We start from the raw sequence: 11,572 nt of genomic DNA on the forward strand, positions 1-11,572 counted from the left end.
AACTTCTAATCTCATCCGCCCACCTAACTTTCTGCCGCCCCCTGCTACGCTTCCCTTCCCTTGGGATCCAGTCCGTAACCCTTAATGACCATCGGTTATCTTCCCTCCTCATTACATGTCCGGCCCATGCCCATTTTTTTTCTTGATTTCAACTAAGATGTCGTTTACCCGCGTTTGTTGCTGTTCCGGTGCGCAGTGACGACCACCAGCATGGATGCAACAAGAACAAGAAGTGTGTTTTATTCAGGGATGCTTACAGGTATATATAGCTTTGGGTGACTGTCCGATAACAGACACGTGCGTCGTTGATCAGTCTGATCGGAAGGGACCATTCCAGGAGCGCATGCGCGACCTGACGATACATCTTCCCCCGGGATAATGTTATAAGTTGAGAGTAAGATACGAGACTTGTTTAAAATCCCGGCCGTAATGCAGACGATTGGGTTGCTGTCTTTGCCGGGTGGAACGCCTTGGCACCGCTTGCGTGGGCAGCATTGTTGACTGTGAAGCAGCTGTCGTTGCTTGAAATGGCGTAGTTGCGGTTGATTCTGATGGCGACGCCCTCCTAGGCATCGTCGCCTGGGAAACCTCGTCGCTCTCGGATTCATCTTCTCCCAAGTCCGCGTGGAAAAGCTCACGTGTGGCTAGAAGGTGTTGCCGGTTGCGTCGGAGTATTTGGTTGTCCTCTGTAGCGACGCGATAGGACCTCGGCGCCACCAGGTCCATGACTCGAGCCTTGCGGTCCCACGTGTCTCCCCGTACTCTTACTACTGCATCTTTCTGGAGTTCGGGTAGGGGTTTCCTGCTTGCCAATTGCCGAGGTTGGCGCCTAAGTGCTTGTTTCCTGGGGCACGCCCAGAAGTCTGGCAGCCGCGTACGTAACCTTCTGCCCTGAAGCAATTCTCCTTGGGAGCGGCCGTCTTCAAGAGGGGCCGAACGATAGGAGAGTAGACCCAGCCAGAAGTCCTCCCTCGTTTCACCTATTTTCTTCATGATCCTTTAGACGATTTGGACACCCTTCTCGGCGAGACCATTGGACTGCGGGAACCGTGGACTTGACGTCACGTGTTTGAAGTCGTATCTGGATGCGAACAGGGCAAATTCATAGGATGAGAACTGCGGACCGTTATCGGTGCAGACTTCCATGGGAATTCCGTATCGTGCAAAAACTGCACTAAGTTTACTTATGACAGTTGTTGTGTCAGCTAGTTTCTCGACTTCCGGAAAATTTGAGAATGCATGAAACACACATAAGTAGGAGGCTGCGCCGTACACGAAGAGATCAACCCCAACACGGTACCAGGCATGTTCTGGGATCTGTCGAGGTAATATCGGTTCGCTGGGCTGCTTATATGCGTATTTCTGACAAACGGCGCACGACTTTACTAAATTTTCGATGTCCCCGCTCAGTCCTGGCCAGAACACCAAGCGTCGGGCAATTGCTTTGCACTTATTAATGCCTAAGTGTCCTTCGTGAATACGAGTGAGCATCTCAGCTCTCATGAGTTTTGGGATAACAACCTTGGATCCCTTCATCACCATGCCTTGTACTTCTGATAACTCAGGGGAAACCGGTTTCATCGCGCCACTAATTTCTTCGCCGTTCCTAAGGCAGCGCAACACAATTTGCAAGTCTGGGTCAGCGGCTGTTGCTTCTGCTAGTCTGTCTAACATTTTCTTGCTCACCAATTCTGAAGCCACGCCCACTGCATGTATGTCGACGTCATCTGTGAAGCTATCCACGCTGCGGGGAGAGACAGGTGACGATCTGGATAGCATGTCAGCCAGGAGCAGTTGTTTCCCTGGGACAAAGTGAAGGGCATAATCGTATCTTAATAAGCGCAAGAAAAAACGCTGTAATCTTGGAGGCATGTCTGCAATGGCTTTAGCCGCGATAGCTAGCAATGGTCTGGTCGGTTTCAACGATAAATTTGCGGCCATACACGAAGTGAAAAAATTTTTCGCACCCAAATGTTATAGCCAGTGCCTCTTTTTCTATTTGGGCGTATCTTTGTTCCGCCTCGGACATTGTCCGGGAAGCGTAGGCTACTGGCCGCCAACTGTCACCATACCGCTGAAGTAGGGCCGAGCCGATCCCATTCTGTGATGCGTCAGAAGATATTTTGGTTTCTCGGGTCGGATCAAATATGGCTAGCAGTGGCACAGTGCTTAGAATACGGCAGATAGCGTGCCACTCGTTGCAATGGTTTTGAGACCACTCAAAGACCGTGTCCTTCTTAATTAGGCTTCGTAGTAGCGTTGTTCTTTCCGCCAAGTGAGGTATGTATTTACCGAAGTAGTTTACGACCCCCAACATTCTTTGGACGCCTGCTTTGTCGCTTGGCTGAGGCATTTCGCTTAATGCTGACGTCATTGTTGGGTTCGGACTTATTCCGTGTTGGCTGATCACATCGCCCAAGAAGTCAATTTTAGTCACCCCGAATCTACATTTTGTTGCATTAAACGTTAGGCCGGCCTTCCTTGCTAAATTGAGAACGGTACGGAGGCGGCTATCATGCTCTTCCCTCGTACTCCCCCATACGAGTATGTCGTCGATATATATACGCACACCTGGGGCCTGGTCAAATATTTCATTCATGGCTTTTTGGAAGACTTCCGGTGCGGAAGCGATTCCGAAGGGCAGTCTCAAGAAGCGACAACGACCAAACGGCGTTCCAATTGTGCATATCCTTGAAGTGGCATCATCAAGAGGGATTTGATGAAAACCCGAGTACGCGTCGAGGCGCGTAAAAAATGTTGCTCCAGCCAGCTCTGCCTCAATATCTTCTCTTTTGGGCAATTGACAGTGCTCTCGCTTTATGCCTGCGTTAATGCGCCTGGGATCAATGCATATGTGAAGTTTGCCATCCTTTTTCCTTGCCGCGACAAAAGGGCTTACCCAATCCGTCGGCTCGCTGACTTTGACGATAATGCCTGCACGTTCCATGCGGTCCAACTCTTCTCGGAGAGGCTCGCGCAATGCCAGGGGCACCCGTCGCACCGGCTGGACCACCGGCGTTGCTTCCTCCCGCAGGACCATGTGGTACGGGCGTGCCAGGCAGCCGATACCCTGAAACAACTCTGGGAATTCCTTCGTCATTTGGTCAGTACTGTTCATGTGAACAGAATCCACAGTACGCGACACCAGTCCCAAAGTTTCGCTCGCCGACAGACCAAGGATGGCTTGGTTGCTCTTCCTGACGATAAAAAAGTCAAAGTACTGGCTCCGGTTGTTCACCGTCACTGGTAGCGTAGCCACGCCGATATGCTTGATGACGTTGCCACTGTATGAGCACAGAACAGAGGGGCTTGTCTTCAAACATTGATTCACCTTGAACCTTTGAAAAATGGTGTAAGGCAGCAAGTTGGCTTGCGAGTCCGTGTCTACCTTCAGAGACACCAGTTGGGACGCGACTTGGGCGTCGATAACCCAATCAGCTTTGTTGCCCACGCCAACATCCAGGATTTCAAAATCGGCGTGCTCGTCCCTCACAGCGCTTATTTGAGGACCTTTCCTACAACAAGCCGAAAAGTGGTTAGCGCCACGGCACGAGAAACATGTTTTTCCAAAGGCTGGGCACCTTCCACGTTCGTGGATGCGGTTGCACTTGGAACATTTGAATTGCCTCTTTGTTTTGATCTGCGCTACTTCCGTTTCAGGTTGAGCGTAACTTTGCTCGGAGCCTGAGGCAAGTTCCTCGCGTGCCAGACATTTGCACTGCGCACGCTGAACATTCGAACTGCGCATTTCGGTTGGTGCCACTTGTTTTTCTGCTTGAACCCATGCATTGTTTTGCTCGGCACATACTTCTTCCGCCTTGCAGATTTCTTCGGCTTTGCGTAATGTAAGGTCCTTAACCTTCAGCAACTTCTTTCGCAATTCCGGGTTAACGGTGCCGAAAACAATCTGGTCTCTGACCATAGAATCACTTAGGTCCCCAAAATTGCAACTTTGGGCTAGCTTCCTCAGGTCTCGAGCGAAATGCTCAAAAGGCTCCCCCTCCGCTTGAGTCCTTGTACGGAAGACATACCGTTCATGCACCTCGTTTTGCTGTTGCCGACAATATTCTTCAAACTTTCCCGTCACTGTTCCATAATCCTCTTTACTTTCGTCGTCCGAAAACGAAAAATTGTTGAATACCTCTAGGGCGTCCTCTCCGGCAATGGTGAGCAGGAGCGCAGTCTTGGCTGGCTCGGACCTCAGTGCTTTCGCCGTTTCTGTTGCTTGCAAGAACAGCTCGAATCTCTGCTTGAACAGGCACCAATTCCTTGCGGTGTTCCCGGACAGCACCAGCGGTTGCGGCGGCTTCACTAAATCCATCTTGTCGGTTCACTGAGACGCCCGTCTTTCGATGCGTTCCTGCTTGAGCAATTCTATCCCACTTCTGACACCATGTTCCGGTGCGCAGTGACGACCACCAGCATGGATGCAACAAGAACAAGAAGTGTGTTTTATTCAGGGATGCTTACAGGTATATATAGCTTTGGGTGACTGTCCGATAACAGACACGTGCTTCGTTGATCAGTCTGATCGGAAGGGGCCATTCCAGGAGCGCATGCGCGACCTGACGATACAGTTGCCTCACCCAATCTGCTCTTTTCTTATCCCTTAATGTTACACCCATCATTCTTCTTTCCATAGCTCGTTGCGTCGTCCTCAATTTCAGCAGAACCCTTTTCGTAAGCCTCCAGGTTTCTGCCCCATATGTGAGTACTGGTAACACACAGCTGTTATACACTTTCCTTTTTAGGGATAGTGGCAACCTGCTGTTCATGATTTGAGAATGCTTGCCAAACGCACCCCAGCCGATTCTTATTCTTCTGGTTATTTCAGTCTCATGATCCGGATCCGTGGTCACTACCTGCCCTAAGTAGATGTATTCCCTTACCACTTCCAGTGCTTCGCTACCTATCGTGAACTTCTGTTCTCTTCCGAGACTGTTAAACATTACTTTAGTTTCCTGCAGATTAATTTTCAGACCCACCCTTCTGCTTTGCCTCTCCAGGTCAGTGAGCATGCATTGCAATTGGCCTCCTGAGTTACTAAGTAAGGCAATATCATCAGCGAATCGCAAGTTGCTAAGGTATTCTCCATCAACTTTTATCCCCAATTCTTCCCACTCCAGGCCTCTGAATACCTCCTGTAAACATGCTGTGAATAGCATTGGAGAGATCGTATCTCCCTATCTGACACCTTTCTTTATAGGGATTTTGTTGCTTTCTTTGTGGAGGACTACGGTGGCTGTGGAGCCGCTATAGATATCTTCCAGTATTTTTACATATGGCTCATCTACACCCTGATTCCGTAATGCCTCCATGACCGCTGAGGTTTCGACTGAATCAAACGCTTTCTCGTAATCAATGAAAGCTATATATAAGGGTTGGTTATATTCTGCACATTTCTCTATCGCTTGATTTATAGCGTGAATATGGTCTATTGTTGAGTAGCCTTTACGGAATCCTGCCTGGTCCTTCGGTTGACAGAAGTATAAGGTGTTCCTGATTCTATTTGCGATGACCTTAGTAAATACTTTGTAGGCAGCGGACAGTAAGCTGACAGTAAGTAAAGCTACTAATGTATAAATCTCTAATCCGCCCTGTTCTTGATTATGCATCTGTAGTTTGGAGCCCGCATAAGCAGTTAGAGATTAATGAACTAGAGGCTATACAGAAAAAATCTGTGCGATTTATTTATTTATTTATTTATTATATATTTGAATATACTGCCAGCTGCTTTTTAGCAGCCAAAGCAGGAGTGGTACATAGAAAATACAAAGGGATACTGTACAACCAAAAAATGTCAAAATAAAATTCGAACACAGCAAGCTCACACACAGTGCTTCACAGATCATACTTGTACGCTACTGCGCAGAACAATATCTCTGAAACTAATGACATGAGTTGAATAAAAATTCGGCACGAAATGATTTATATGTCATCGTTACGTTTGCGACTTTTCGCCCTCTTCAACATTTTCTTCCTTGAACCTAAACACGCTCTCTTCTCGTCGCCGGATCGAATCATTAAAATTCTTGCATTGCATCGTCAATTCTTTAGTTAGGCTCTCAAATGATAATTACATTAAATTCGCGCCTGGATCATCAACGAGAAAACATCATAACCTAAACTTGGTACCCTACTACGCGCGTACTAACATGTTCAAATTCAGCTTTTTTCCCCGCTCAATCGAAGACTGGAATTCATTACCTGAGTCCATTCGCTCATGCTCATCCCAAATTTCTGCAACCGCCATCCCAAATGCGTAATCGTGCTCACCTATGCAGCTGGCAGCATTTGTATAACTTCTTGTGTATTCTTTCATCAGTGCTCTTTTGTAAAAGTGTTCACTCGTGTTTATTCGTGTATTTTACTTTCATCTGTGCTCTTTCAAAATGTTCACTTGTGTTTAACGCTGTATACTCCAATGCATTTTCTGTACCTTTTCTTAACCCACTCCTGCTATAGCGCAAATTGCGCTGCAGTATGTATAAATAAATAAATAAATAAATTGTAGGTCTTCTGCCTGTAAGCCAATTCTTTCTGCATGGTATTAGGATTCCAGGCAGAGCCGGATTAAGAAAAACGGAGGCCCTAGGCTAATGCGCATGCAGGCCCCCTTTCCCTATACTGACATCCCCCGCCCCCCTGTCACCTGCTACGCTACTGGAAATGCGCCATGTTTCGTTTTATTTCCACGAAATTAAAAAGAACGAAGTGCGATCAACGGGATTATTATTATTATTATTATTATTATTATTATTATTATTATTATTATTATTATTATTATTATTATTATTATTATTATTATTATTATTATTGTTGTTGTTGTTGTTGTTGTTGTTGTTGTTGTTGTTGTTCTTGTTGTTGTTGTTGCTGCTGCTTTAAGGAAAACAAGAAAACTTGTTTGAAACGCGTTCTTTTGTAAACACCAGCTCATATGTCCAGCTTGTGATTAATCTGCATTCTGTCCTCAGCAAAAGCTAGGCTTTAAGGAAAAGTTTAGTGCGCTCAAGACGAACAAGAACGTAGAAAAGACAACACAGCTCGGATGTCGATCCTTCTGAACCTAGGCTTTGTTTGCATCACTAAGTTTAATCCCGTGAGGAGACGCATGGTTGTATCCAAAACATTCTTTATTAAAATTCGAGCATCAGACTGAAGTAATCATTATACACGTCATTCTATAAATATGCAATAGATATATACAATACTTAAGGCAATACAAACACAATAAAAATGCACTAGAATACAGATGAAAATGACCAACTGTAATTAGAAAACATTATTTGAAAAATATTTTCGTTAAAGGTAAGACAAACAAGGACGACACCAAATAAACGTGGCACTATCAAAAACAACAAAAATACAGTTCTTTATAAGCACGCTAAATATCACAAGAACAAACAAGAGACGAACGGCGAAGATTTGCATATCTTGAATTACACTGCTCAGCGTTTCATTGGCAACGTGGAGGCTGGGAGGCGACACAACGAACTTATTGGAACTACTCATGTATAGCGCAAACAGTCCTCTTTTAAAATGGCATCTTTCGCGCCTTCACTTTGGCGAAATCAGATATAGACTGTTCGAAGGAGAGATCGCGGAGGAGGTCACTTTCAATAGACATGATATCAAGCGAGTTCAGCTTGTCGTCAAGGAGGCTCGAACTAAGGCAATTTTTTATCAGCGACAACTTGGAAAACGATCGTTCAGTCTCACAGTTTGCCACGGGTATGCTTAAGTACATTCGCAATGCAGTAGAAATGTTCGGAAACACATCAATAAGCTTTCTTTCATGTAGCGACTTCATTATTCCCAGGGAATTCGTGTCCTGGCACACAAATTTGTGCAGAAAGTTCGCAAACTGAACCATTTCAACGGAAAATGGTGGCTCCAAATCATTGTTGTAGGTTTTCACCAACTTATCAGCTTGCTGTGCCAGAGAGGCCTCGCTCCCAACTTCTGTCAGCAATTTTAGGATCCGAACCTTTCGCAGAGTTCAGTGTAGGCAGCCTTTCGCACTCGCAAAGCAGAGCCTAGACTGTCAAGTACAACAGTGTAGGTCTCTACGATAACTTTTTTACTACCTTGTAGCGCACTATCGCTTTTTCCATGCGGGTGCTTACTCAAAACTATGCGTTTGCCCTCATCCTGATAACATTGATTGGTACTTAGCGTGCGTGCTCTCTCTTCGAAGGTATCAAAGAGAGGTCGCAAAGAATTAACAAAGTTTTCTAGAGAGCTCAGCAGGTCTACAGCAGTTAAAATATCTAGGCCTGGTTTCTGAAGTGCTACGCTCGTTTTGTCAAAGCGCTCCAAGATTTCACTCCAGAAAATTGCCATGAATGCAGCCTTTAGTTTTGTAATTCTTGAAGAGATAGTGCGCTTCGTTCCTAGTGGCACCGTTTTCTTCCTCGTTCTTTGATATAGCTTCAAGGCAACACAAGAGTACGTTGAAATTTTTCAGAATGGCCTTACATAATTCAGCATGTCTTGACCACCTGGTCTCAGAGAGACTTTTCAAAGCAAGCTGCTGGCCAGTTCCACCCATGCTGTCCAAAACATACCTTCATCGCTTAGGTGAGGCAGCAAAGAACACATACAGTCTCTGAATTACAGTGAAAAATTTGACTGCCTCAAGGCAACTGTCAACGCTACACGCACCAACTAATTTAGTGAATGACCAGCACACGGCACGCAGACTGCTAATTCGTTCAGGTATATGATTTGAGCTTGCAGTCCTTTGTATTTTCCTGAGATATTACTCGCATTATCATAAGCTTGGCCCCTACAATCATCCATTGAGATGTCATTTTTCGTCAAGAGGGACATCACGGTATCGAAAGGATACAAGCCGGTATGCGATTCAATTGGAACAAATCAAAGGATGCGTTCGTACACTTTCCCATTTAAATAATATCGTAAAACAACTGACTGCTGATCAACGTGAGTAAGGTATGGAGTTGAATCAACAATTAACGATTCAAGATTCAAGATTCATTTATTTCTCCAAGAGAAAAAGGCCGGGGACAAAAAGCTGCCTTGAAGCAGCTTGACGGCGTCCGGGGCCCATTTACAGCATGGCAGCAGTGAAGAGAAAAAAAGTACAATTTGACATACATCATGAATCAAGGAACACAATGAAGAAATTCAATTAAGCTTAATGCAATACAAAGTAAAAATTCAAATATACAATGCACTGAGAAGTAACAAAAAAAGCATAATACAGCGTTATAGCAGAAACAGAAAGAGTAAAACGTAATTGCATTTCAACATTACGATATAATATATCAAGTTCAAACAATACATAGCAGCATTTCTTTTTATACAATGGAAAAAAACACTATTAGCCTAATTTGGGTTTGAATCCACCACATGCTCAAAAAATTGCTGAACAATTGTTTTGCTGTTTAGGTTCATATTTTCTGTGTACCATTTGTGTGTGTTAAGGGTGTTCGGAACCAGGAAATGCAACATTTGGGAGCCATACGTCGTGCGAAGTCGGGGTAGATGCCATTTCTCTTTGCGTCTGGTGCTTGTATTAGTGTGCGTTTGTGTCACCGATGAGAGTTGGATTATGAACTTAGCCCGAGGCAAGCTGAAGTTATTCAAGGCGCGAAGAATGGTAAATGACACTAGATGATGAATGGGCGATATTCCATGTTTAATAAACAGTGGTCTGGTGTGAGCCAGGTAATCTGAGCCAGAAACTATGCGGATAGCTTTTTTTTGCAGAAGTAGTAGTTGGTTTAGATGCACGCGAGCCGCAGTTCCCCACACAAGATGGCAGTAGCTTATTTGAGAGTGAAATAATGAATGATATATTAATTTTTTAACTTTCACGGGAAACAAGTCGGACCTCGTGAAAGAGCTCCTACAGATTTCGACAAGCTTAAAGAAAGATGACGGAAGTGATCAGCCCATTTAAGATGTTCGTCAAATATTACGCCAAGAGATTTATATTTACTTACGATTTTGATAGCGTAGTCTCCAATAAGCAGTGGGATTGATATGGTTACTTTCCGATTTATCGAACGAAAAATAACCGCCTTTGTTTTATTATGATTGATCTTTAAACTGTTTACATGTGACCAGTTATGGAGGCTCTCCAATATGACGTTTGCTTCAAAGAGGAGTTCATTCGATGAGTTTCCAGATAAAAATAAACTAGTGTCGTTGGCATATATTATAAATTCCGCCTTCTTGGAAATATGAACGAGATCGTTTATACATACGTTAAAGAGGAACGGACCTAAGATACTGCCCTGCGGTACTCCGCATCTTATATACTCAAAACTGGAGCTACAACCATCAACACATACGGATTGCTGCCGTTTTTCAAGATATGACTTTATCAACTTAAGCGGATTGCCTCTTATACCGTATGCATAAAGTTTATCTATAAGAATCTTATGATTAATGCAGTCAAATGCTTTGCTGAAATCGACAAAAATGCCTATTGTTAGAAGTTTATTTTCAATGTTTTGCAAAATTAGTTCTTTTTGTTTATGTAGCGCAGATTCCGTAGATAAGCCTTGTCTAAAACCAAATTGGGAATCTGTAAAAAGGCGATTATCATTAAAGTAAATTTCCAAACGCTTAAGCAAAATTTTTTCTAGTGGTTTCAAGAAAATTGGCAGAATCGATATTGGCCGATAGTTGCCCATGTCTTGTGTCGTCCCAGATTTATGGATAACAATCACTTTGGCTAGTTTTAGTCTCTCTGGGAAGGCAGATGAAGATATCGATAGGTTAAATATATACGATAAGTGAGGTGCAAGAAGGTCAGCTACAAATTTTATTGGTTTTACCGACAGACCCTCTGCGTCAAAGCTGGAGCTATTCTTTACGGCCATTAGTGTAGCAAAAACTTCGGATGGGTGCGTAGGGTGGAGAAAAAAGGAGTCAGGTGTCGGTACAGAAATTAGGCAGGTAGCATTTTTGTTGTAGTCCGTTTTCGGGAGACCAATAAAATGTTTGTTAAAGCTATCCGCTAGTTCAGTACCCATTAAGGTTACACCGTTCATTGTAAAACCTCCTATAGAATTGGAGGGCTTGTACATGTTGAGGACTGCGTTTATTGATTTCCAAACTAATTTTGCATCACAGCGACCATCTTTCTCAAATATATTCGTATAATATTCCTTGCGCGCCTTCCGCAACTCGCTGTTTAATTTATTTCTGAACTGTTTGAAGGCAGTCAGATCGGCCAAATCTCGGCTGGATAAAACTTTTTGAAACATCTTGTCTTTCTTTTTTATCTGTTTATAAAGAGACGGCGTAATCCATGGTTTTCTCATTTTTTAGATTGGCGCTTTGTGGACCACGGGAAACATGCATCATATATTTCACGAAATTTATTTATAAATATATTGTACACTTCATCTGCACTGTTATTAGTATAAATTTCGGACCAGTCAGCACTGTTTATCATTTCTCTAAATTTATTAAGATTTGTGTCATTAATTGACTGATAGGTAGTAAGGGCTCTTCTAGTGAAAGTTGAAAGTTTTTGTACAACCAACACATTGGACAGTGGTCGCTAAGGTCGGACGACAATGTACCAGCGTAT

General features: G+C 44.0%; 1 protein-coding gene across 2 annotated transcripts; it reads right to left on the reverse strand.

The window, feature by feature from the left end:
- Positions 1 to 213: 213 nt before the first annotated feature.
- LOC139056425 (uncharacterized) lies at positions 214 to 4,472 on the reverse strand. 2 transcript variants are annotated; one of them, XM_070534659.1, is made up of 3 exons: positions 2,900 to 4,472; positions 1,687 to 1,802; positions 214 to 1,081 (listed from the first exon to the last, which is right to left on the reverse strand). In XM_070534659.1, coding segments are annotated over exons 1-3 (1,539 nt in total). In that variant the 5' UTR covers positions 4,322 to 4,472; the 3' UTR covers positions 214 to 1,080. The 2 variants fall into 2 exon arrangements, with proteins under 2 accessions (XP_070390760.1, XP_070390759.1); XM_070534658.1 differs by having other exon boundaries at positions 214 to 1,802.
- Positions 4,473 to 11,572: the final 7,100 nt, after the last annotated feature.

Source organism: Dermacentor albipictus, chromosome 2, assembly GCF_038994185.2.
Source record: "Dermacentor albipictus isolate Rhodes 1998 colony chromosome 2, USDA_Dalb.pri_finalv2, whole genome shotgun sequence".
NCBI lineage: Eukaryota > Metazoa > Arthropoda > Arachnida > Ixodida > Ixodidae > Dermacentor > Dermacentor albipictus.